Genomic DNA, 23,463 nt, shown 5'->3' with positions numbered 1-23,463 from the left:
ACAGTAAATAATAATAATACAAAATAAATAAATAAAAAGTTCAGTGGCAGAAACAAACTTCCATACCAACCTCTGCAAAACACAAAACGGAGATTCGTATTTTTGGTTTCCGCTGTAGGGGGCGGTAATGAGCTGGACACTTGGATGTGAAGTTTTAAAGAAAGCGCAATAACCACCGAGGAGATAGAAAAAGTATGGCGGCTCAGAGCGGGTTGTCACACCCGGCACTTGTCCGCGGTGCTGCTCCTGCTTTTCCCCCGGTCCCTCTGTCCGCCGAGGCTGCTCCATTCACACCCATGGCGGCGGACGGCTGGCAGCACGGCACGCAGTCGGAGGCCGAGAAACTGTTTTCCAACTGCGCCGTAAAACTGCGAGCCCTGCGAGCTGACTCAGTCCAACTCAGAGAGGAGCTCAACCTGCTGTTTGACCAGCTCCTGTCCGAAAACTACAACAGGACCTTCGAGCCCGCTGTCAGCATCCGTCCAGAGGTAAGGACACGTTGGACGCGTAGTCTGCATGCACACAAACAAGTCGTAAAAGTCTGGTGCCTCAGTATTTGACACCAGAAGTGGAGTGACTAAATGCTGGAATAGCCATAAACACGCACTGTCCTTGTTAGGGTACAGTCCAGACCCCTGAGGATGACCGTGTAACCAATAAGAGTTACTGTTCTGTTACTGTGCACGTGGGCATTAACCGCACATGTAGCACACCTATCCAATCAAACGTGCAGGAGCTTCCTGGGCAAAGTAAACCAACACATGTGATGTCCAGTATCATTTTTGCTTTGGCTGTGAAAGATATTAATGGCTGTGCTGATGATCCTCCTCATTTTCATTTCAGGAAGTGTGTTCTCTCCTCAAACATGCCAGCTGTCTTGTGCCGCTGACTCAGGAACATTTAGTCATCAAACTCTGCCAGCTTGTCCATCATCTGCTCAATCAGCTGAAGGTAACAGGTCTTTGAGAAGAGTCAGATTTTTACCACATGTGCACTTATGTGCCGTATAGGCTTAGTTTTGTTACACATGCACTATATGGACAAATGTATTGGATCTCACCTGAACTGATGTGTTTTTTTTTTTGTTTTTTTTAGTCCTGTTGCCACAGGTGAATAAAATCAAGTACCTAGTCATGCAGTCTGCCTTTACAAACATTTGTGAAGAAATGGGTTGGTCTAGGAATTCACTGGTTTGGTGAATGCCAGGAGAGTGTTACCTGCCTGACTGCATTGTGCCAACTGTAAAGTTTGTTGAAGTGATAATGCAGTGGGGATGTTTTTCTGGGGCTGGCCTGGTCCCAGTGAAGGGAAATTTTAATGCTTCAACTTATGAAGACATTTTGGACAATTCTTTGCTTCCAACCTTTTGGGAACAGTTTGGGGAAGGTCCTTTTCTGTTCTGGTTTGACTCTGCCCCAGTGCACAAAGCAATGACACACTAAACACATCCAGCCGTCTAACACCTTTGGGATGAAACAGAGATTCAAGCTGGACCTTCTCATTAGCATCAGTGGCTGACCTCAAATGGTCTTCTGGGCAAAAGGCAGCAACTACATATTAATAGAATGAGATGTCATAAAGGTTCCTGTAGTTGTTGTAATGTGTAGCTGCCCCAGTACATTTGTCCACATAGTGTGTTTTGAAGTATATTGCACTTTCAGTCACATTTGTCTTTTTTTTTTTTTTTTAAGGTAATAATGGATGAACACACACTGGATGTACTGGTGAACTATACTGCGGGTGCACTGAAAGTATGCAGCACGTGGACACACACAGATGTCCTCCTGGCACTCTCCACGGTAGTCTATGGGAATGGACCTCAGTGCCACCAGGTAGATATTTATACAGTGCACTTTGTGAACATGTGTCCTAACTGTTGACTATTTGCATCAAGACTTTTTTTTTATATTTGTAGCACCTCAGTGACTTGCTGGGTGAAGAGGGATTCCTCCTGCAATATAGTTCTCCATCTCAGTCCAATATGGAGTTGCGCCGAGTTGCTCTTACCTGCATGGCCAACATCTGTCTCAGGTACGACTACAATGTACATAAGCCTGGGGCCATTTTTATCTGTGTAGGCAATATAAAAATCTGGATGTGGTGTCTGATCTGATTTCTGAAGCGATGCTTTGAATCCAGAAAGTGACTGAAACAAGGTGCAGCAAGCAAACTAATCCCAACTGTCTCCCTGCAGGATCCCTGGTCAGCCTCCTTTGGATGATCAGTACAGAAATGTTTGTTTCAGAGCCTTCTTGAAAACGTTGCAGTCACCCAAACCTCCCAACACTGACGAGCTCTTCTACTGCATGGTACTGAATACTTGTTGTGCCAAACATTTAAACAAGGAACAGATTGATTCAGTCATGCTTGTATGATCTATGCAGGTGATCCAAGCAGCTCTGAAGGGACTTCAGTGTTGTCTCTCAGGTGGGAAGTGGAAATTTGGTGGAGGGGAGGAGCTTGGTTCCGTACTGGCTGCACTTAAGGTGTGAAATCATCCCACACTTGCACTTTTTTTTCCTAGTAATGTTAGAGTATTAACATGGAGTCCTCCTCATGTATTCTGCAGCGGCTCATGTTCCAGGGGGCTCCGGGTGTGAGTGTGGAGTGGCCGACTGTACTTTATCCAGCACCTTTACCGCAGTACGAGGGCCACTCTGCAGCAAAAACTGCAGAATCACCAAAATCTTCAGAGCCACCAAAGGATGCCGCTGTGCCAGGAAAAGCTTCAGGGGTAAGAAGAGTCTTGATACCAGCGATAGCCATATTGAAAAACACTGAGGAAACTCACACACTGTATTTGTCTCTCCTAAGAATAAAAAGAGGAAATCTAAAGGTAAGGGAAAGAAGACGAAAACCGAGGAGAGCAAAGGGGATGAACGAGAGGAACGAGATGCAGAGACTGTGCCTGTGCCTCAGAAAGGCAGGGTGGAAGAAAAACAGCCTGCCTCATTTCTTTACCCGCCCTGGAAACTAAACAGTTCTGACTCTGAATTTTCTGACCCAGAGGGCAACACACAGAGCAAATTAAGGTACAGAAAGTCCCTTTTTTCCAAATACCTTTCCCCATGTGTGCATGTTTTTTTTTTTTTTTTTAAGTTTCAGTAGATGGTCTATTTGTTTCATCTTCTTGTGCTCTTTTTTTTTTTTTTTTACACTCCAAAAGAAACTGCAGTGTTTTCTTTTTTTCTTTTCTCTTTCAGAGCGAACCATGGTCGTGTGCGTCAGGGGGCGCTGCACTGTTTGTTAGCGGTGGTGAAAGCAGTAGAGAAGAGAACTCTGTACGGTTACTGGTCTTCCTTCATCCCTGACTCTCCTATTGGGGGGCCGCCGCCTCTTACACTCCTCACAATTATTCTGAAGGACCCCTCGCCAAAGGTACCGCACACACCTATCTGCTGTGCATTTCTCCTGGACAGCTATGATTGTTACATCTCTCTCTTCACTCTCCTTCCAGGTGAGGTTGTGTGCACTTCAGGTGTTGTCAGCCATACTGGACGGCTCCCGTCAGTTTCTGGCTGTGGCTGAAGATACAGCGTCTCCTCGAACATCTTACACCCCTTTCTCCTTCACGCTGGCTACTGCTGTCAGAGAGCTGCACCGCACTCTCAGTCTGGCACTGCTGGCTGAGACTTCTCCTCAGACACTCACACAGGTCATAAAGGTGCGATTACTTCCCCTTCATGAACACACTTTACCTGTGTGTACAAAGCTCCCCCATTAGTTTTCTCTTTCGGGTTACAGCCACTGTCTTCCTGACTTTGTTGAACTTCTGCAACTACTTAAAATTTCTGACTGTAATTTATTTATTACCTCCTTATTTTAATGTATCTACTTACTTAGTCACTGTGTTTCAACTAGTCTTCTTGTGTTGTTTATCTATAGCAAATTAAAATGTGATTTATTGGTCCCAGATTAATGTGAAACAAGCTTGCAGAGATGTTGCTGAATTCTGGCCTTTATTATCCACACTGTAAATCTCCCTCTGCTTCGTCTGTTAGTGTCTGGCCTACTTGGTGGGCAATGCTCCCTATAACCGTCTCAGACCTGGTCTGCTCACTCTGCTCTGGAAGCAGATTCGTCCATACGTGCGCCACAGAGGTCTGTATAATGTCAGTGTATTTAAATACCATAACTGAGAGACATGGACTTATGTTACTGTTGACACACTTATTGTCCTTCTTTAGATGTGAATGTACGTGTGTCAGTCCTGACACTTTATGGGGCTCTAGTGACCACACAGGCTCCTCTTCCTGAGGTTCAGCTACTCCTCCAGCAGCCGGATCACAGCAGCACCGCCGGTGCGCTCACGCCACAGGACTCGGCTCTCAGCTGGAGACAACGAGATGGGGTATCTTCACCCTCTCGTACACCAGTCGGACATTCCCATTCCCAGCGGAGCTCTAGCACACATACCCCACACGTTCCTTACACACCAGGGGAGGAGGACAGCTGCCGGCTGTGGCTGCTGCAGCTGTGTGTGATGCTAGTGACTCAGCCCAGAGAGGACCAATCAGACAGTGAGGGAATGGGAGGGGGTGCTGCTTTAGAGCCCCCTCCTGTTCGACTCGAAGCTCTGCAGGTGAGAGATAATATGCCAGACAAAAAGCTCCGAACAGGCGTTTTTAAAGTCTTAAGATGTTTTTAATCGCTTGTGTTTCAGGTCTTGTCTCACCTGGTGCGTGGCTACTTCCCTCTAACTCAAAGCTATCTGTGTGAGATTGGGCAAGTGAGTGCTCACTGCCTCGGGGAGGCAGACACCTCCGTACAGCTGCACGGAGCAAAGGTAATGCCCTCTATTTAATATATAAATGCAAATTTCAAACTGATCCTGCAACAGTACACAAAAAATTAACTATCAGATATTTAGAAATAACATTTGTCTCTTATTTAGTTGCTAGAGGAGTTTGGTTTGGGAATAATCCAGCAGTATAGAGCAGAAAGCAACGTGCCTGAGAACTCAAGGGTCCCCATAAGCCAGGTAAGTGCAGACCATCTCTATACAGTAGAGTATTCACAGCATGACATTACAGCTGTTTAAACAAATGTTTCATTCTTTTTAGACAACTCCTGTTTGTCAGACAGATTCAGCTAATGCAGGGCTAAAATTAAAATCTAAAGTGTTAGATTCTTCTTAATATCCATATGTAACACACTTAAATTTTTGATTTGTTTTAGAGCATTTAAGCAAACCTCTTTCAGACTTTGAACATACTGATGTGCATTTGTAAGTGATTACAAAATAATTTTTCAGATTTCAACTTGAGCTTCAAAGACACTGGAGCCTTTAGACGATGATGAACTGATTGAAAAATCCTTTGCAGTTACAGACAACCACAGCTTTCTGGAGTATTCAAACTCAAGTCTAGAGACAGGATTTGATATCTGCAGGTTGAGCACAGATTGAGGAGTAGGTAATGTAAGCTGCTGTCATTAAAACACTGAGCTACAAACCAGTTCTGTACAGGCTGCAGTTATAGTAAAAGGAGGTGTTAAGAACCTGCAAGCTTCAGGTTATATAAAAAAAAAAAATAGTTGCAGGAATTCACATTAACGTATTCTCATTTCATTCACGTGTGCACAATGTAGGTGGTGCAGTTTTGGTTAGAAGTGTTGAGCGGTCCACTAAACAGGGCGCTGCAGAATGAGCAGCATCCCACGCTGCAGGCGAGCGCCTGCGACACGCTCTCCTCCATCCTGCCGCAGGCTTTTGCACAGCTGCCGGTGAGTGGCACTTTCATTTAACTCATTTTTCCACACTGGTGCTGCTGAGCTTCATGAAGCTTTATGTGTAATGTGGTTTTTAAGGACAAGACCCAGCTGATGTGCATCACTGTGCTGCTGGGGCTGACCTACATCGAAAACTATCTGGTGAAGACGGCAGCCGTCAGGGCTTTGGGGATCTACGTACTGTTCCCCTGTTTGAGGGAGGTAGGCACACTGATCAGCGGTTATGAGCACAATTAACATTCAAGTTAGTAAGTTATTTACCAAGAGTTGTAACTCTAGATAAAAACAGAGAAAACATGTTTTCTTTTCAGGATGTCATGTTCGTGGCTGATACTGCAAACACTATCCTAGCTGCGCTCGATGATCGATCTACGAATGTGCGTGCCAAGGCTGCCTGGTCCCTAGGGAACCTCACAGACACTCTTATTGTTAATATGTAAGACAGCATGGCTCTACTGTGTGCATTGACTGTCTCAGAACAGACTGTGATCGTATTTGAAGATTACAGACAAAAACTATACTTTATTCTAATCAGTTGACCTTCACTCTCTTTAACCAGGGAGAGTGTAGGTGTGGACTTCCAGGAAGAGTTATCAGACATGCTGCTGCTCAAGATGTTGCAGGCAGCTACACGAGCAGCTGCAGACAAAGACAGGGTGCGAGCATCTATGCTTTCACACGCACAAACATGAGCATTATTTTAAAATGCCTTTGAATTAATCTGTTAGATCACGTATTGTGAACTTGTATCCTCCCTTGATCCCTACCAGGTGAAGTCTAATGCAGTGCGAGCGCTCGGGAATCTGCTTCATTTCCTGCGGCAGAGTCAGATGACCAGGCCCGCGTTCCAAGGGCCGCTGGAAGATGCAGTTCGTGCTCTGGTTAAAACGGTCCAATCAGAGGCTACGATGAAGGTCAGATGGAACGCCTGTTATGCTTTAGGAAATGCTTTCAGAAACCCGGCCTTGCCTCTAGGTAAGTGTTTAATCACAGGGCTGTAAATTCACAGTACATTCTCAGTGTTACATCTCATATATGAAGGAGCTGCATAAAATTTTCCCAGCAATGATTTTTTTGGATTTCAGTTTGTTTTTTTTTAAATGTTGCTCATGTGCCAGATTTGTTTCAATCTTTCCATCAGACTCAGCCGTGTGGTCTCATGAAGCGTTCTCTGCCCTCTGCCACGTTGTTACTTCCTGTAAGAATTTCAAAGTGCGGATCAAATCTGCCGCCGCTCTATCAGTTCCCACTCACCGCAGCTGCTATGGAGACATGGAGCGGTTTACCTGTGTGTGGCGCTCACTGGCTACAGCCCTCGAGAACAGTGAAGACACCCATGACTTTTTGGAGTTCCGCTACAGCGCCAGCCTGCGACACACCCTCTCACAGGCTCTCTTACACCTGCTCAGCGTCAGCCAGTCGCAGGACATGCCTGGCCTCGGCGCGTCGCTTGCCGGTGAGGAGGGGAGGGGCATCAGAGAGCATTTGATAAAGTATCTCCTAGCAGAGGAAGGAGGAGGAGAGGAGGCGGAGAAGGACACAGGAGGGGAGAGTTTGCACCCTCGGCAGAGAATTGGAGGTGTGCAGCAGATTCTGGTCAGGATGAAGGGGTTAACGGTGGGAGGGGAGGAGGAGAGAGGTAAGGAGGTGGTGACTCATTTTCTGGAGGATTTGCTAAAGACTTGTGAAGAGACCACAAAGTAACAAAGAGGTGACTGAAAGCAAAGCCAAGAGATCATTTATTGACTTTGTAACAGTGGGTTATGACTGATGATGTTGAACATCAGTTCAAACATATTTTGCTTCTGAAAAATAAAAAATAAACAGTTGTAGGAAGAAAAAACATTGAACCCTCCATATTGATGTCATGTATTTTTTTTTTAACCACCACTGCTTAGGTGATTGCTGCTTTGTAATTTTACTAATAAGATTAAAGAATCTTTTAGTCAGAATTATACACAATTGCACATACAAATTCATACTTTTCATGTCTCAGTTGAACTTTGTGTATGAGAGGCACATTTTTAGTAACTTTTTCTTGCAACTCTTGAAAAAAAACCTCAAAACAAACAAAAAAAAAACCCTAAAAACATCCGAATAATGTTACACTGATTCCCACATTTCAAGATACTAGCAGTGATGACCGCATCACTGCTGGCAGCAAAGACACCATTACGAAGTGTTAGCTTCAGAAAAGTTGCTCTACTGCCACATTGTTGGTTAATATCAAACATGTAACCTGGAACAGATGACATGTTTTATACAGCTCCAAAAAGAACTGGGAAAATAAAAGGTGGGAAAATTGTGGTGTTATTTGACCCTTGATACTTTGGTGAGAAGCCTGTTTTTTCATTTACATATACACAATTTTCTTTCTTTCTCCTTTAAAATACACAATCCTATACTGACTTCTGCCTCATCTCGTGAACACTTGGTTTTATGCTTTTTTGTTCTTCAAATGTGGCAAAATAATTTTTTGGAATGTGTCAATTCTGGTGTGATTTTGTGTGGTTTAGTGAGAGCAACAGCTGCACAAGCTGCCCTGTTTGGTTAAAACGCAAGAATACACTAGTGTCTCTTCTCTCCTGTCTTCCCCCTTTGTTTCTGATTTTTAAGATGAGATATTGTGATCTACTGCCAGTTTTTTTGTGTAAACATCTTTTTAACTTTTTGTGCACTCGTTTGATACCTGCAAGCGAATTTGGTCATTACTTACAGTGGAAAACTCTACAATGGTGCAGTAGGACCATTAGAGGTTAAAAAAGAGGTTTTTTTTTTTTTTTTTTTTTTTTTTTTTTTGGTTATTCAAATATAAGGCTTCTAATTACTAAAACTATATATTTGTTATATGAATACATTATTTAGCATGTATATGTATAAAGATCACTTGCTATAATTTTTAAAAATTGTATACATTCAGATTTAAAAATACCTGATTTTAAAAGTAGAAAAATTTGCTATTCACTTATTATTGTGTACTTGTTTTTAATGAAATGGCAAAATACGCTGCTTTGAAGTTTCCCTTTGAAGCGGCGTATCTTTTTACTCATTGTGAACACTACAAAATTTTGTGCCCTATTTCACAAGACGACAAAGTGGCAGAAACAATAAAATGAGCATATAGTAGACCTAATTTTGTTGCCAGTAATGCACAGCTTCTGGCTGTTTGACTGTGATATTAAATGTATGCATTTGTTACAACAAAAAAATCCCTTGAAAAATGAGCACTGATGCAAAGTTTTCTTCTGAACAGGCGCAGTTCACATAAATGTCCCTTCAGGGTTGTATATGAAAATATGGCTATTTATAGGTCCTGATAATTTTTCATGTTTGTAAATAAAATCTTTTAGTATTTTATGGTAATATTACCCCTTTCCTATATAACCTATATAAACTATTTTAGTATAATTGCTGCAGTTGCTTTACTTGTAACACTCACAGCTCACAGCAGGGGGCGCCAGAGATGAGCGGTGGATGATCCGGATGTTGATTAGTGACGCCTGATCCGGGCAGACCACGCTACTGCAGAAATGGACGCGTACGAGTTGTTTCGGAAACTCGGAGCTGGAGCGAAATTTGACCTGAAGAGGTTTGGACAGGACGCCGCTCGGTTTAAGGTAAACTTTATACGTGTAGCTGACGACGTACTGGACGAAAGTAGCGACTGGTTTAATACATTTTGGCTAACTTCGAGTTTTGCTGTCCTGCGTGTGTTAGTAATTTAGCATTCTAAGGACACTGGGGTGCTTAATATGGTAATTTATAAGAGGAATGGTAGAGCCCTAGTATACACACCTACACCTTTGTGTCTTTTATTTTGTAGACTGCGAGGAGTCATGCAGGAGAAGCTTCTTCCGATCGCCTTTCTGCGATTGATTACTTTGGCACAGCCAGTGGAGCCCAGAGCTGGACCCAGGGAGGAGAGGAAGAGGAGGATAAAGAGGAATATGAGGAAAGTGAAGATGGAGGTTCTGACACAGGAGGCAAACGAAAGCGCAAAGAGGAGGAGGGAGATGTGCGGACCAAAAAGAAGAAGAAAAAAACCAAAAGCAGTCAGGTGGAGGTGAAAGGTAAGAGATGTGGTGTTAACTATGAAAACCTTATTTAAAGTGAACATGATCTAGCTGTTCATTTTAGAGCCTCACTACTGTGTGCTGTCTTCTGTCTGACTGAAGCCAGCGACGGGCTGCTGAAAGAGACGCAGGAAACTGGCATCACCTGGACCTCCTCTTTGGACAGAAAGATCCAAAACCTGCAGAGCGATGGCAAAGAGAACTCGTCGTTGAAGAAGCTGAAGCATCTTCATCAGGAAAAGGTCTTCGCAGAGATACATCTCATAGCCCAAAGTAGTAAAATAAATGGATTTTTTGTCTGATTTTGAGAAATGTTAAAATTGCTTTCTGAAGTCTTTTTTTCCCTCTTTATTTGATTTTTTTTTTTTTAAGGTCAATCGTATTCGTGCTCAACACCGCATAAATGTGCACGGCTGCGACATACCCGACCCCGTGTGCACATTCGAGGAGCTGCAGTCTGAGTACCATCTCAACCCCCGTGTCCTTCAGAACCTCAGAGACGCAGGGCTGAGTTCCCCTACGCCGATACAGATGCAGGCGATACCACTCATGATGCATGTGAGCACACACACACACACACACACACACACACACACACGCATCGAAGCTCAGTGGTTCTTACATAGTGTTCAGATGGCGATTTTTGTGAGAATGTCTCTCGGTTTGTTTTCTCGCTCAGGTTCGGGAGCTTCTGGCCTGTGCTCCCACAGGATCTGGAAAGACTTTGGCTTTCTGTCTCCCACTGCTCGCCCAACTGCAGCAGCCAACCAATCAGGGCTTCAGAGCTGTGATCATCTCCCCAACCAGAGAGCTGGCCAGCCAGGTACACAACATGAATTAGAAAGTAATGCTTCTTTCAGTGTGTCTCACTCGTGCAAGGAAGCCTTACACGAGCTTTCCTGCTGTGAATGGGAGCAGTTAGTGATACTTGTTCAGGTACTTTGTTAAGTGATGATGAAAGATGTATTTCATGTATGTTCACCAGTGTTTGGTCAGTTTTGTCGAATTGTGTTCAGACCTACAGAGAGCTGCTCCGTCTGTCGGAGGGAGTCGGATTTAGAGTTCACATCATAGACAAAGCGTCCCTAGCAGCCAAGAAATACGGACCGCAGTCAAACAAAAAATATGGTATGGCATAGTTTTCTCAGTGGGGCTGAAAAAGAAATCTGGTTGGCCTTTAACTCCCTACGTTACTGTGTGCAGATATACTCGTCAGTACTCCAAACAGACTCATCTTCCTTCTCAAGCAGGATCCTCCAGCTATTGACCTCAGCAGGTGACATTTGATCTGCTCCTCCCTGAAGATTTTTGTGTGTCATGCCTCCTCTGTTTGCCTGTTTATTGCTTTTTACATAACCCCCCCCCCCCCCCCAAAAAAAAAAAAAAAACACAGTGAGATACTGACGTTGTTGTTATGTTGCTGTTCAGTGTGGAGTGGCTGGTGGTCGACGAGTCCGATAAGCTATTTGAAGACGGCAAGACGGGCTTCAGGGATCAGCTGGCCACCATTTTTCTGGCCTGCTCTGGTGCAAAGGTGCGCAGGGCTTTCTTCAGTGCCACCTGCACACCAGATGTAGAACAGTGGTGCCGCCTAAACCTCGACAACCTGGTTTCTGTCAACATCGGACACAGGTAAGGCTCTGCCTGTAAAACGGCTTACTGCAGCGGATTCACGCTTTCTTTTTTTTTTTCTTACATTTAGAAATGTGGATGTTTAATTTTTTTTCAGAAATGCAGCAGTGGATACGGTGGATCAGCAGCTGCTGTTTGTCGGGACGGAGAATGGCAAGCTCGTGGCAATGAGGGATATCATCAAAAAGGCATGGGCACAATAAGGAGATCAGTTTACTGCAGAAACAGCAAATGTATTTGTGGTGATCGCATAAATATGTTTTTCATTCATTTCTGATAGTCCTTTTTGTTCTTCAGGGCTTCCTGCCTCCCATGCTGGTGTTTGTTCAGACTATAGAAAGAGCGCGGGAGCTTTTCCATGAGCTGGTATACGAAGGCATCAATGTGGATGTGATCCACGCAGACCGCACACAGCAGCAGGTACAGCAACACACCTAACACTCTTATTTGTCATTTCTGTTCCAGTTGATTTATTGTCCACGCTCATCTTTTGCTCCTCTGTTTCAGAGGGACAACGTGGTGAACAGTTTTCGCTCTGGGAAGATTTGGGTGTTGATCTGCACGGCTCTGCTCGCCAGAGGAATCGACTTCAAAGGCGTAAACCTCGTGGTCAACTACGACTTCCCCACCAGCGCCGTGGAGTACATCCACCGCATTGGTTGGTTTGGATTGTGAACCACAAATAAACACTACTTTGGTTAGGATTGATAATCAGCTTGATGTCTCCACTTTCTCTGTTTGTTAGGTCGTACTGGGAGAGCTGGACATCAGGGGAAGGCTGTCACCTTCTTCACAGAGAGTGATAAACCGCTGTTGCGCAGGTATGAAACGAGCAAGCTGACTTATTTTGCAGGAAAATACGTATGACTCGAGGCCCCATTGTTTTCATCAACAGCAAGTTCCAGGTTGGGTGTATTTGGCGATAGTTATCACCCTGCCAAACATGAGTCCTCTGAGGTGTGGTTACAACTTTAAGTAGGAAGCAAAGAGACGGAGTAACGTGCACAAAAGAAAAAAGTCATAAAAAATGTCCTTTGGATTAGGGCTTAAGAGTATGAGCATTTTAATCACAGCTAAAAAATACATGGGTACCCATTAAAGGTATAACAGCATTCACCCCAAACAACCCCTTTTTTTCCAGTGAAAAGCTTGACAGCAACAGTGAGGATGACAGAAACCTCGCAGGTGCAGGTGAAGCTGACCCGCTCAGAGCTGACAGCAGTGAAAGCTCCTCTTTTTAGCTGACAGGAGCAGCACCTGGTGTGGTCTTCTGCTGCTGTAGCCCATCTGCTTTAATGATGGTTATTTGAGTTACTGTTTCCTTCCTATCAACTCAGAGCAGTCTGGCCATTCTCCCCTGACATCAATGAGACATTTTCATCCAGCTGCTCACTGGATTTTTTTTTTTTTCTCTTTTCTGGAATTTATGAACTTTTTTCTAGTGTTGACAACATTTCTGCTTGTTACTGTGACTGCAAGTGCAATCTGTGTGAGTAAAAAGCCAAATGGGGCCTTATATCTAATCACCTGTTCAACAAGCCTAACCCATTCACCCACAATGCACTTGTTAAGCTATGATGGCCTGACTTCATTTTCCACATCATCAAATCTGATAGATTAGCTGGAGGTAGCAATTGTAGCAGCTTGTGGGTCTTAGTTTAAAGGTGGTGCAGCACTTCCCTGACAAACACACACACACTAATAAATGAAGCTACACCTCCTCCAGGATAGCATATCAATACATGGTATCACAAGAAGGTCAAGTTAGAAAGGCATCAACCCAGCAGCAGGACTGGTATCTGCTCCTTTATATGAGGAGGAACAGGAGGAGCGCTGCCGGAGCCCTACAACATGACCTCCAGCGAGCTACCCATGTGCACGTTTTTGAACAAACTGTCACAAACAGACTCCACGAGGGTGAAAAGAGCGACTGACATCCTCATATCCTTTAGTGGGACCTGTGCTCACAGCCCATCTGTGCAGCTCGATTGGCATTCACCAGAGAACACCAAAGACACCTGTTCTCTTTACAAGTAAGAGCAGGTTCACAGCGAGCACATGCGACATGTGGAACACTCTGGAGACACTATGACAAATGTTAGGGTGACTGCATCTGTGAAGAGATCAGGGCACCAGTGGCAGGCAGTCAGGAGAGATGAGGTGAGGGCAATGGTCCATGACCACCACCTGCAAAAACATTGCCTTTTTGAGGGTTGCTTTGTTGTTGCCTCTCAAAGGCACCAAAGCAGCGGAAATGGGTTCACACAGGTTTCTGCTCCCTGACTGAACAGATTGATGTCCCACAAGTTTAACTTTGTATTACTGACAGTGTACAGTGTATTGCTGTACTTAGCACTATATAGAGTAATTAATATTAGTGCCAGCTATGATGTTAAAGTGATGTACACTTTAATTAATAAATAAGGTCTTGCAGTATAATGTATATGATTGTGAATTGGGGCATTCTGCATGGTATGAACTTTAGCTTTTGATACTTTTAATATAAGTGTGTTATTTTTAAACTGTAGTATTATTTTACTAAAGTAAAGAATGTAAATACTTCCGTATCCATATCCAGTTGTTAACACTGTATTTTTGATTTCCTGAATTTTCCGTGGGCCGTCCTGCTATCTTTGCTGTCACATTTTTATAAAATAATTTCATTGCAACACAAAAATGGCAGGTTTTTATGCCATTCATTTATTTTGAAAGCTTTCTGAATTTAATTATTGAGTCTGTACTTTTTTTTTTTCCTGCACTTCTCTCCTACAGCATTGCTAATGTTATGAAACAAGCAGGCTGTCCTGTACCAGACTACATGATTGGTTTCAAGAAGATACACAGGTAACAAAGCTCCTTAATACCTGATGCATTTAAAGACTTTTTTTTTTTTTTTCCTTTAATTTCTTGCTGAATTGCTCCCTATTGAGTTTTGATAAGTGTGGTCTGGCTGTTATGTCTTTGTTTAGCAAAGTAAAGCGGAGACTTGAGAAGAAACCTCCCAAGAGAAACACCATTTGCACAACTCCTCGCTTCTTAATGAAGACCAAAGCCAGATCGCAGAAAACAGGAAACAAGCGGCCACTGAGTGGAGAGCAGAAAGGAGAAAACGGGCCTCAGACAACAACGCAGCAGGAAAAGGGGGAAAAGAAGATAAAAGGACGGGGACTGAAGAAAAGAAATAAAATGCAGAAAGAAGAAGGGAGAGAAAAACACAAGAAAGTGTCCCAGAAGATGACATCAAAGTCCTCAGGAACCAAGTTACAAAAGTAAGGAGGTGGGAAGGGCATTGTCATAATGAACATACTTTCATGCACATTTATCCAATCCAACAAATTAGAAACTGCAGTCAAATCAAACGCTATTATGTTACAGAAAAAACACACAAAAGCAAAATATACATATATGATAATTGAGCCTGCACACAACTTGGCACTACCCCTATGATACCAGTGGGATAGTTTAAAAGGAATGAAAAGTCCTAGAAAATGTAGACTGACAAATTCATATTATTAAGCCTAGCTGGAGCCAATCCCAGAGAGATGACCATTCACACCTATGAGCAATTTAGAATCACCAGTTAACCTGACCCCAGTAACTGCATGTCTTTGGACTGTGGGAGGAAACCGGAATACCCGGAGAAAACCCACGCAGACAGGAAGGTCAGATGGTGGATTTGAACCCAAGAGCTTTGTGCTGTGAGGCAAGTGCGCTAACCACCACTAACCACTGCACCACTGCGCTGCTCCCAAGGTTGTTATAGTTAACTAAAACTAAACTAAAAGCATTTTTTTGTTCTCGTTAAATGAAATAAAAATAAAAACTAGACTTTTGAAAAAAAAAATGTAAAACATGATTTCAGTATTTGTTAGTTTGGAAAAATGTATCGCAACCTCCCTGCTGTGACTTTGGTGGAGACTTTGGACGTCTGCAAGACTGTGAATCAACTGCCTTCAGTGTTTTTATTGTAATGCCTTTTTAAATGTTGCCTCCAGCACACGCCCTCCATAAGCTGGAGGACTAAAACTAACACTGAAACTAAAAACAACTAATAAAAACATTTTCAAACAATTAAAAACTAAACTGAAACAAGCAAACCCACTCTGGACACTAACTGAATTAAAATAAAAAAAGTCAAAATGAAATAAAAATAAAAACTAATCAGAAAATACAAAATTACAATAGCTCTGGTGTGAAGTACCTCCACTTATTTGGGATATTATTTTCAGAATGATCTGCATGTAATTTCAGTGGACACGGAAATAAAAACTACATGTACCGATTCAAATCCTGTAATGACTAAATGCTGCAAACGTTTGCCCCAAAATAAGGTTTTAAGCTTTATTTGTTGTTGTGAAATTCTTTGATTTCAGTTCAAGATTAAGTGCCAGGTCATTCTGTTAGACTGTCTCTGTTAACACTAATGTATAATTTAATTGGCAGCGATTTTTCAGTGCAGTCTGAAGATTTAAATGATTCCAATATTCTTTCTTTCTTTCTCTCCAACAGGAAAAAGGGGAAGAAAACTAAGTTGAAGGCACACTAAAGGAGAGTGACGCCGATGGACTGATGGGAAGAGGATGTTTGGTTTTTTTTTGTTGGGGTTTTTTTTTTTTGGCCGTCTGATTTACTGCTAACATTAACATTTACCCTCATAAGAGTATAAAATAAACTTTTATATATCTATATAAACTTAATTTTGCCATTTTGTTACATTTGTTCACCTGATCAAACATAATTTTGTATGTTTTTTGTAATAAAGATGAAGACTGTGGAAGTACAGCAAACAGCAACTGGGTATTTTTGATCAAATGAGAAATATATAAATTAATCTGTTATTTAAGGGCAACTGTGATAGATAAGGGGGTGCCCTAAGATGTTACATTTCATCAAAGCTTTACTGTTTAGCCCCTCACCAGACTTGGTTTTAATCAAACACTATCCATCTTTAATATAACTTTAAAAAGTGGGTATGCATACTTTACTAAAGTAAAGTAACATTTATTTTATGTAAAACGTTTAAAACACATTTTCAGTAGCCTAAACTGTTGAAAGCTAACTGAAATGCATTTTCCTTAAATAATTTAACAACCACAAACACCCCTGCACTTAAAAAAAAGGGGAAATATGTTTATGCAGTTACCTTTAAAACAAAAGTTTGAGTATTTTTGTGTATTTATATACACATACAAGCTTATCACGACAAATTTGAGCAAGAGATAAACTTAAGAAATTATTCCCGCAGTTACATTTTAATTAGTGTCGTCAGAAACACGTCTACTGTGCATTGGAGCGGACTATCGCGATACATCTGTCATGAGATCTCGCCCATGCAAATATACTGCTGGAAACCCCGTTCAGTCTCCCTTTCTCAACATGGCACCGAAGGTGAAGAAAGAAGGTTCGTCAATCCAAACATTTAGAATGAAAAAAATGGCATGTTTTGTACCAACAGTGCCTTTGATAGTAGACATACGTGTGCGGTATGAAGGAATATAATGAAAATGCTTTGACTGATTTCAGGTTATTGCTGTCAACGTTGTAAATATGTGGATAACTTGCGAGTGTGGCTCCGGCATGTATGCTGTAACGTGATGCTCGCTATGCTATGCTAAGCCAGGTCACTGCTGACCAGAACTGGAGCATTTATAGTCATATTTATTTAATGTTTTCTAATTAAATTGTCTGTTATGGACAAGGAATAGGTAGTTTACCTAATTAAGCCTTTGTTAGCTCAAATGGGCGAGCGGATTAGGTGTTTTAGATTGTTAGCATTCGCCGCAGCTCAGCAGGCTTTAAAACGTTACATTAGCAACGCAGGAAAGCATCTCTAAGCATCTTATTTGGTATTGTCCCAAATCTAAGAGTACGTTGAGTTTTAGCTGTTGTAGACAATATTTCTGTAACGTTAAACCCTGGGAGATAGTTGGCATGTTTGTAATCTGTCTTCCAGGTGTTAATGCAGTGTGGAGGGCAGATATGGGTGTAGGCACATCGAGCAGTAACTCCGTGTATTTTAAGCACACGTGTCTTCAAGTTGCAAATGTAAAATGAAAGCGGATTGTTTATACATTGACTTCCTTTAATACACCTGTAAAGCAGCCTCAGCTTCATATATAAATTATGCTTATTTTGACATTGATGTCAGTGTAAAGGTGGAGTTTTGCTTATAAAATTGAATGTAGTTTAAATGGAAATACTGGATCAGCAGTAATTCATTAGATTAACTGTTATGTACGTTGTGTCAAATACATGGGCCACAGGGGAATTGGGCAGTGGTTTTTCATATTTTACAGTGTTCTTTGGCTTATAGACAAGTTAAACACTAGCATGAACAACTGTTTGACTGTAACATATCCCCCCCCCCTTTTCTCATTTGTTAGCTGTCCCTGCCAAGACTGAGGCCAAGTCAAAGGCTCTGAAGGCCAAAAAGGCTGTGCTCAAAGGTGTACACAGCCACAAGAAGAAGAAAGTCAGGACTTCTCCCACCTTCCGTCGCCCTAAAACCCTCCGTCTCCGCAGACAGCCCAAATATCCTCGCAAGAGTGCTCCTCGTAGGAACAAGTGAGTTACAAAGCGTACATGCTGATCACAAACGGATACAAGCAGCAGTTGGTGCACATGATGGTTAAATAGCGATCAAAGTATGAAAAAGCATGATTCCAGCTTTATAAAATTCTGATGCACCCATCTGAGCCTTTTTTTTTGTTGTTGTTGCATGTTTGTAGGGAGACTAGGCAGTTAACATTTCATGATGTAGAGACTAAACACTTGTATGGCTTATTTTTCTATAGGTTGGATCATTATGCCATCATCAAGTTCCCCTTGACAACAGAGTCTGCTATGAAGAAAATTGAAGATAACAACACGCTTGTGTTCATTGTGGACGTCAAGGCAAACAAGCACCAGATCAAACACGCAGTCAAGAAGCTGTACGACATTGATGTCGCCAAAGTCAACACACTCATCAGGTAGAAATCCTCAGCCAGGCTGTGCTGAAAGCCAACTTCAGAGACCTTTTCAGTACCTCTTTCTTTCTAACATTGACTTCATATGTGCTGATCACACGCAGTGATTTACATGTAGCTGCACAAACATTAACTTGATGTGGATGCAGTGACAGGTTTGCAAAAGTCCAAACTATTAGTAATAATCACCATAACCTCATACTGCCTGTTTTATATGGTAAATTTAGCTGCAGAACCTGAAAAACCAAACCAATAATGCGTTTAGATATTACTGCCAACATTATATAAATGAATGGTCACATTGCAACATTCATTCAGGATGATTGTTACATTTTTGTGTGTAATTGAAAGGGATGAAGCATATTCATTACACAAGCACTTGCCAGGTTGTTGTTTGATATGTCGATGTTAATGGGGGTGTCAGTGGTTATTGTAGCATTGATGGGACAGTGGAGTTGTGTAGGTGCAGCTCTGGTGTACACACAGGGTACAAGTTTACCTCTTTCATATGCACTCACAAATTATTTAGCCTTCTGGTAAATAGCTTGCCTGATATCCACCTGTGTCCCAGGATTTACATTACACTGACCTAGGAATGTCATTGGGCTCACGCTGGTGGAAACCTTGTTTCTTGTGTGTAGGCAGTTGTTGCCAGTGCTGAAATGCGACTTTTCTGGCTTTCCACCATCCAAATAGACAGAACAGTAAATTTGAATTTCACTCTTCCTAAATAAATGTGCTATCACAGGATAAAGTCTGGAGAAAAAAAGAAAAAAAAAAAACAGCCTAATGTGCTCATTGTTTTTCATGGATCTTGGTTTTTCTGGTCACTCCAAAACATTTTTGCTTACCTTTAATACATACTTTATAATACATGTCAGAAATCAGTTTTGATCATCAGAACTCAAGACTGCACGTAGTTGCTGTTTTTTCATTGCTTTACCTATTTTGTCCTGATCACGTTGCAGGCCTGACGGTGAGAAGAAGGCATACGTCCGTCTCGCACCTGATTATGATGCGTTGGATGTTGCAAACAAGGTGAGTCTTTATTCTGGGATAGTGGTTGTAGTGTCAGTGCTGTGCATGTGATGTAAACTTTTTATTTGCTCTGAATGTCTGTGATGCATTCAAAGGAACCACTGATGCAAACAGTGCAGATACACATATGTCCACTCTGTTAATGAACACTGTGTAGTGATTGTCCTTTTCTTCTTGCAGATTGGCATCATCTAAACAGGAGCTGAAGAGACTTGTGGATGAATAAATATTTGTATAAACAAAGTGTTTGGTCTCCTTGTGTGTGTTACCACTGCTTGAGGTAGTATAATTGTGGTTCAGGACATATACGTGCATTTTCCTCAAAGGTGCGGTAATACAGCTCCATCTTTAAAGTAAAATGTGTTTACTTCTCATCAGCATAAAGCGATGAGTTTACTATTGGGGGGGGGACACATCGGAAACCTGATAGATCCGTAAATACTCTGAGGAAAGCCTAAAAAAAAAAGGCCACACTGGTACTAGCAAGCTAAATATTTCAGTACCACAAAAATGATTAGTATTGCACACAAGTGCAACATTTGATATGTTTTATTGGTTGAAAACATCTGGTCAAAAATGCATTTATGTAGGTTGACTGGCAATAGAACTGGTTCTTTAATTAAACAACGTTCTGACATGAAAGAACGCTCACAAATAATGTAATGAACAAATTATTCACTTTTTAATATCAACCTTAAGTAAAAAAAAAAAAACAGCTTTTAAAATATGCCTATTCAGTTTGAAACTAATGAATCTAATACATAAAAATAAATATCAATAAAAATAACTGAGAAATAAAAGTGATACCTTTCACATTTAATAGACAAGATGTGTCCCTCACTGAGTGTGCTGTTGCACTTTACAGCCCTGCATTTAATAATTGGCCAAACAGGTGCCGGAGCACACAAAAGGTTATATAACATTGGCCTAGTCAAAAGAGCCAAAATGTTTTTTCCACCTCTCATTTGCAACCACAAACTGCTTGCAAAATGACTTCTTCTTGTCCAGTAAATATTGGAGGAGTGACCATCCCAGGATTAAAACTACTGAAAAAGATTTGGTTTCTATATATGAAAGTAAACTGACAAGACGTTATGAACAAGCTATATTCATGGCAACATTCCCGACAGACCTCATTCAAAAGAGTTTCTGACTCCTGCTGCTGTCTCCCGCCTCATGGAACAGTTCGAAGGTGGGCAGGGGGAGTGCAGTGACATCATGACGCTATGTTGCATCTTAAAATTAAAAGCAAGCGAGTTAAAGATTTCAAAAATCAAATCTTTTTCTCCTCCGTGGTGTAATTTTTGAGTGCGACAAATGCGCCTGTCTCCAATATTGGGGGGGGGGACATGTCCCCCCGGTTCCTACGCCTCTGTGTGTAAATTTCTAGTTTTGTCCTCAGCCTAAAAATTTCAGTGCTTTGAACCTGCTAAATTTATTTATTTAAAAGTGATAGCTAAGTTCTCTTGGTAGTTTGGCACTACTGACTGTCTTCACACATATTTAGGCAATTTATACATATTTTACTGATATTGGTGCATAATTTTATAGTGACCGTTTGCAGATGGTGCTAGCTAGAGGAAGGAAACTTGCCATCATACCTGTGTGTGTAAAATAAACCTTATTCAGAACTTTTCGTGATTTAAACATCTGCCTGTTCTGTGCATTCAGTGTAAATAATCCTTAGTTATTCATAATATTAACACTCACCGATTCTTAATAGTCTTCGCAGCAGGGCATGGGGGCAAAAGAGTGAGGCACCTCTAGAGCTCCTGGGGTAGGTCATTGTAGCAGGTTATGGGAGTGCAGATATAAGTATTGGTGATGATGTGTAATTAGAGTTTATGTGTTGTGGAATTTTTTTTTTTTTTTTTTAAAGTTGATGCCAATGTTGAGACAAGTTCAGGTGGATTTTTTATTTTTATATATTAGTTGATTCTGGATGATTTAAAAAATAGGCAAACAAAAGTATTAATTTTTGCTTGGATTATTAGAAAAACTTCCATTTGTATGCAGTGCAACTACAAGTGAAAGAATGGGTGGATCTCAGGAGCGCAGTCCACAGTAAACTGTTAGCGGTATTTTAAAGTGGAAGTGATTGGGAACGACAGGTAGGCCACGTAAAATGACAGAGCGGGCACAGCAGATGCCGAGGTGCAGTGGTTGCCAACTTTCTGCTGTCAATCACTACACACCTCCAAACTTCATGTGGTCTTCAGATTAGCTCAAGAACAGTGTGTAGAGAGTATCATGGAATGGGTTTCCAATGGCCAAGCAGCTGCATCCAAGCCTTACATCAAGGACAACGCAAACCACTGGATGCAGTGGTGTAAAGTAGGCTGCAACTAACTACTATTTTGATAGTCGATTAGTCATCGACTATTGAAACGATTAGTCGACTAATCGGATTATGAATCACATAATTATGAAATGACACTTATTTAGCTATCAGCTTTTACATTTAGCATAAGGTTATTTAAAATGTGGTAGTAAACACACGGAAGATGGATACTTAATTCAAAGATTTTAATCAGGTTTGCTGCTGATATAACTTTAACGGTCCATTTTTCAGACCATAAAAAAAATATATAGTACTTTTTCGTCCCTGTAAAACACAGTTGGCACAGTTTCACCAGTAGCCCCCATGACTAAACATAGCCGGTCTTTAATTCTAACGTCATTTCCGGGTCCAAATGCTCCTAAATAAACAGCAATGGCAATGACTGTTCACTATTAAATATGATTGTAACCAGAGGTGGCAAAAGTACTGACATTCTGTACTTAAGTAGAAGTACAAGTACTTATGTTAAAAAATACTTTAGTAAAAGTCGAAGTACTGGTTCAACTTCTCTACTTAAGTAAAAGTAAAAAAGTACAGGCTCTGAAATGTACTCAAAGTAAGAAAGTAAAAGTAGTTCTTTGGACGATGTTTCTACAAGCTATTTTTGTGTAAAACTAACCGAACCTCATTATATATTATTGTAATAATATAAAATAATATTACATGAGAATACAAACGTTATTCCAATCCAATCAAATTTTAATCCTAATGAATGCACTCAGCTTGAAACTGTTATGTAGGACACAAACTGTGAAAGGGAATTTAAACACAGCTCTATTCTCTGTGTCCTCCATAGTAGAGGGTGACTGTGCCTCCACCTAAACACCAACATGAGGATACTCAGGGGTTACAGTGGGATTCAGAAGGTGGAGGAACCCTAAGATCAGCTGTAGTGGCTCTGCATGGGGAGAAGAATCACAGCTTTCTATTGTGAGCTGCAGTAAATGATGTTGGTGTGCAGGCTGTGATCAGCTGACCTGCTGCTGCTGCTCTGAGGTTTACTGCTCTGTGTGGATGAAGTGAACTCACAAAGATGTAACCCAGGATTTCACAGCTCTCTGAGCTGATCTCCATCCCCTACACTGACAGCATACAGGCTGTAGAAATGTTGGACTCAGTGAATGAATCTCAGCATCAGCAGCTTTGATTCAAACTCATCTCTGCTGCACTGATGTAACCTGTAACTCTGACCATGAACACAAACACTGTGCTCCAGTCCAACACAGAGCTTTACTGTAAATACAGTACAACAAGCTAACCTAAACTGCAGTATTTTCATAGAATCTTTGAATTACACAACGTCAGCATACTTCAGTTTATTTTCCAGTCCTTACCTTTAATTCTAACCTCTCTTCTTCCTCTCCTGTCCTCTTTCTCCATCTCTGAGTGAACTTCTCTCTCTTTGCTCTCCCTGAAATACAGCAGCTCTTCTTTTAGCTAGCTGTGTAACAAACTGCACACACTTTGTGTGTTTGCTGATATTTGTTGAGCATTTAGAAACGTTGCATTTACCTGCCACACGTTACTCCCTTCGTGCTCGCTCCTCTTCAGTAGCGCTAGCTAAGCTGTTTATGTGCCGCAGCGCAACTTACGGACTCGGTCCGGCCCGCTGTAACCCCTGATTATAGCGCTATAAATGATACATTAATTACATGGGTTTGCGTATTTAATCCCTTTGTAC

At 41.6% G+C, this 23,463-nt stretch overlaps 3 protein-coding genes and 2 non-coding genes across 5 annotated transcripts; all 5 read left to right on the top strand.

Annotated features, from left to right (window-relative positions):
• Positions 1–192: 192 nt before the first annotated feature.
• Positions 193–8,494, top strand: heatr6 (HEAT repeat containing 6). Its single transcript, XM_030745660.1, has 20 exons — positions 193–488; positions 844–951; positions 1,692–1,832; positions 1,916–2,031; positions 2,195–2,309; positions 2,385–2,486; positions 2,570–2,734; positions 2,815–3,032; positions 3,204–3,378; positions 3,458–3,664; positions 4,002–4,101; positions 4,188–4,582; positions 4,664–4,786; positions 4,895–4,981; positions 5,590–5,724; positions 5,809–5,931; positions 6,042–6,166; positions 6,290–6,386; positions 6,501–6,705; positions 6,872–8,494. Exons 1-20 carry the CDS (start codon positions 195–197, stop codon positions 7,432–7,434), a joined length of 3,594 nt encoding a protein of 1,197 aa, XP_030601520.1. The 5' UTR covers positions 193–194; the 3' UTR covers positions 7,435–8,494.
• Positions 8,495–9,233: 739 nt separating this feature from the next.
• ddx52 (DEAD (Asp-Glu-Ala-Asp) box polypeptide 52) lies at positions 9,234–16,116 on the top strand. Its single transcript, XM_030746499.1, has 15 exons — positions 9,234–9,347; positions 9,554–9,800; positions 9,906–10,045; positions 10,176–10,361; positions 10,483–10,626; positions 10,820–10,931; positions 11,007–11,079; positions 11,232–11,435; positions 11,533–11,623; positions 11,733–11,855; positions 11,943–12,093; positions 12,181–12,256; positions 14,208–14,279; positions 14,405–14,704; positions 15,945–16,116. Exons 1-15 carry the CDS (start codon positions 9,261–9,263, stop codon positions 15,979–15,981), a joined length of 2,043 nt encoding a protein of 680 aa, XP_030602359.1. The 5' UTR covers positions 9,234–9,260; the 3' UTR covers positions 15,982–16,116.
• A 642-nt stretch (positions 16,117–16,758) lies between these two features.
• On the top strand, positions 16,759–19,684 carry rpl23a (ribosomal protein L23a). The gene is made up of 5 exons (XM_030746350.1): positions 16,759–16,836; positions 17,819–17,999; positions 18,230–18,406; positions 19,372–19,441; positions 19,622–19,684. The coding sequence occupies exons 1-5, from the start codon at positions 16,812–16,814 to the stop codon at positions 19,634–19,636; spliced, it is 468 nt and encodes a 155-aa protein (XP_030602210.1). The 5' UTR covers positions 16,759–16,811; the 3' UTR covers positions 19,637–19,684.
• On the top strand, positions 18,050–18,123 carry LOC115792715 (small nucleolar RNA Z17). Its single transcript, XR_004021066.1, has one exon. It is a non-coding gene; the product is annotated as a small nucleolar RNA Z17 (small nucleolar RNA).
• LOC115792713 (small nucleolar RNA SNORD42) lies at positions 19,483–19,551 on the top strand. Its single transcript, XR_004021065.1, has one exon. It is a non-coding gene; the product is annotated as a small nucleolar RNA SNORD42 (small nucleolar RNA).
• Positions 19,685–23,463: the final 3,779 nt, after the last annotated feature.

Source organism: Archocentrus centrarchus, chromosome 14 (assembly GCF_007364275.1).
Source record: "Archocentrus centrarchus isolate MPI-CPG fArcCen1 chromosome 14, fArcCen1, whole genome shotgun sequence".
Lineage (NCBI taxonomy): Eukaryota > Metazoa > Chordata > Actinopteri > Cichliformes > Cichlidae > Archocentrus > Archocentrus centrarchus.
The sequence above is the reverse complement of the archived record's forward strand: the minus strand, read 5'-3'. Positions and strand labels throughout refer to the sequence as shown.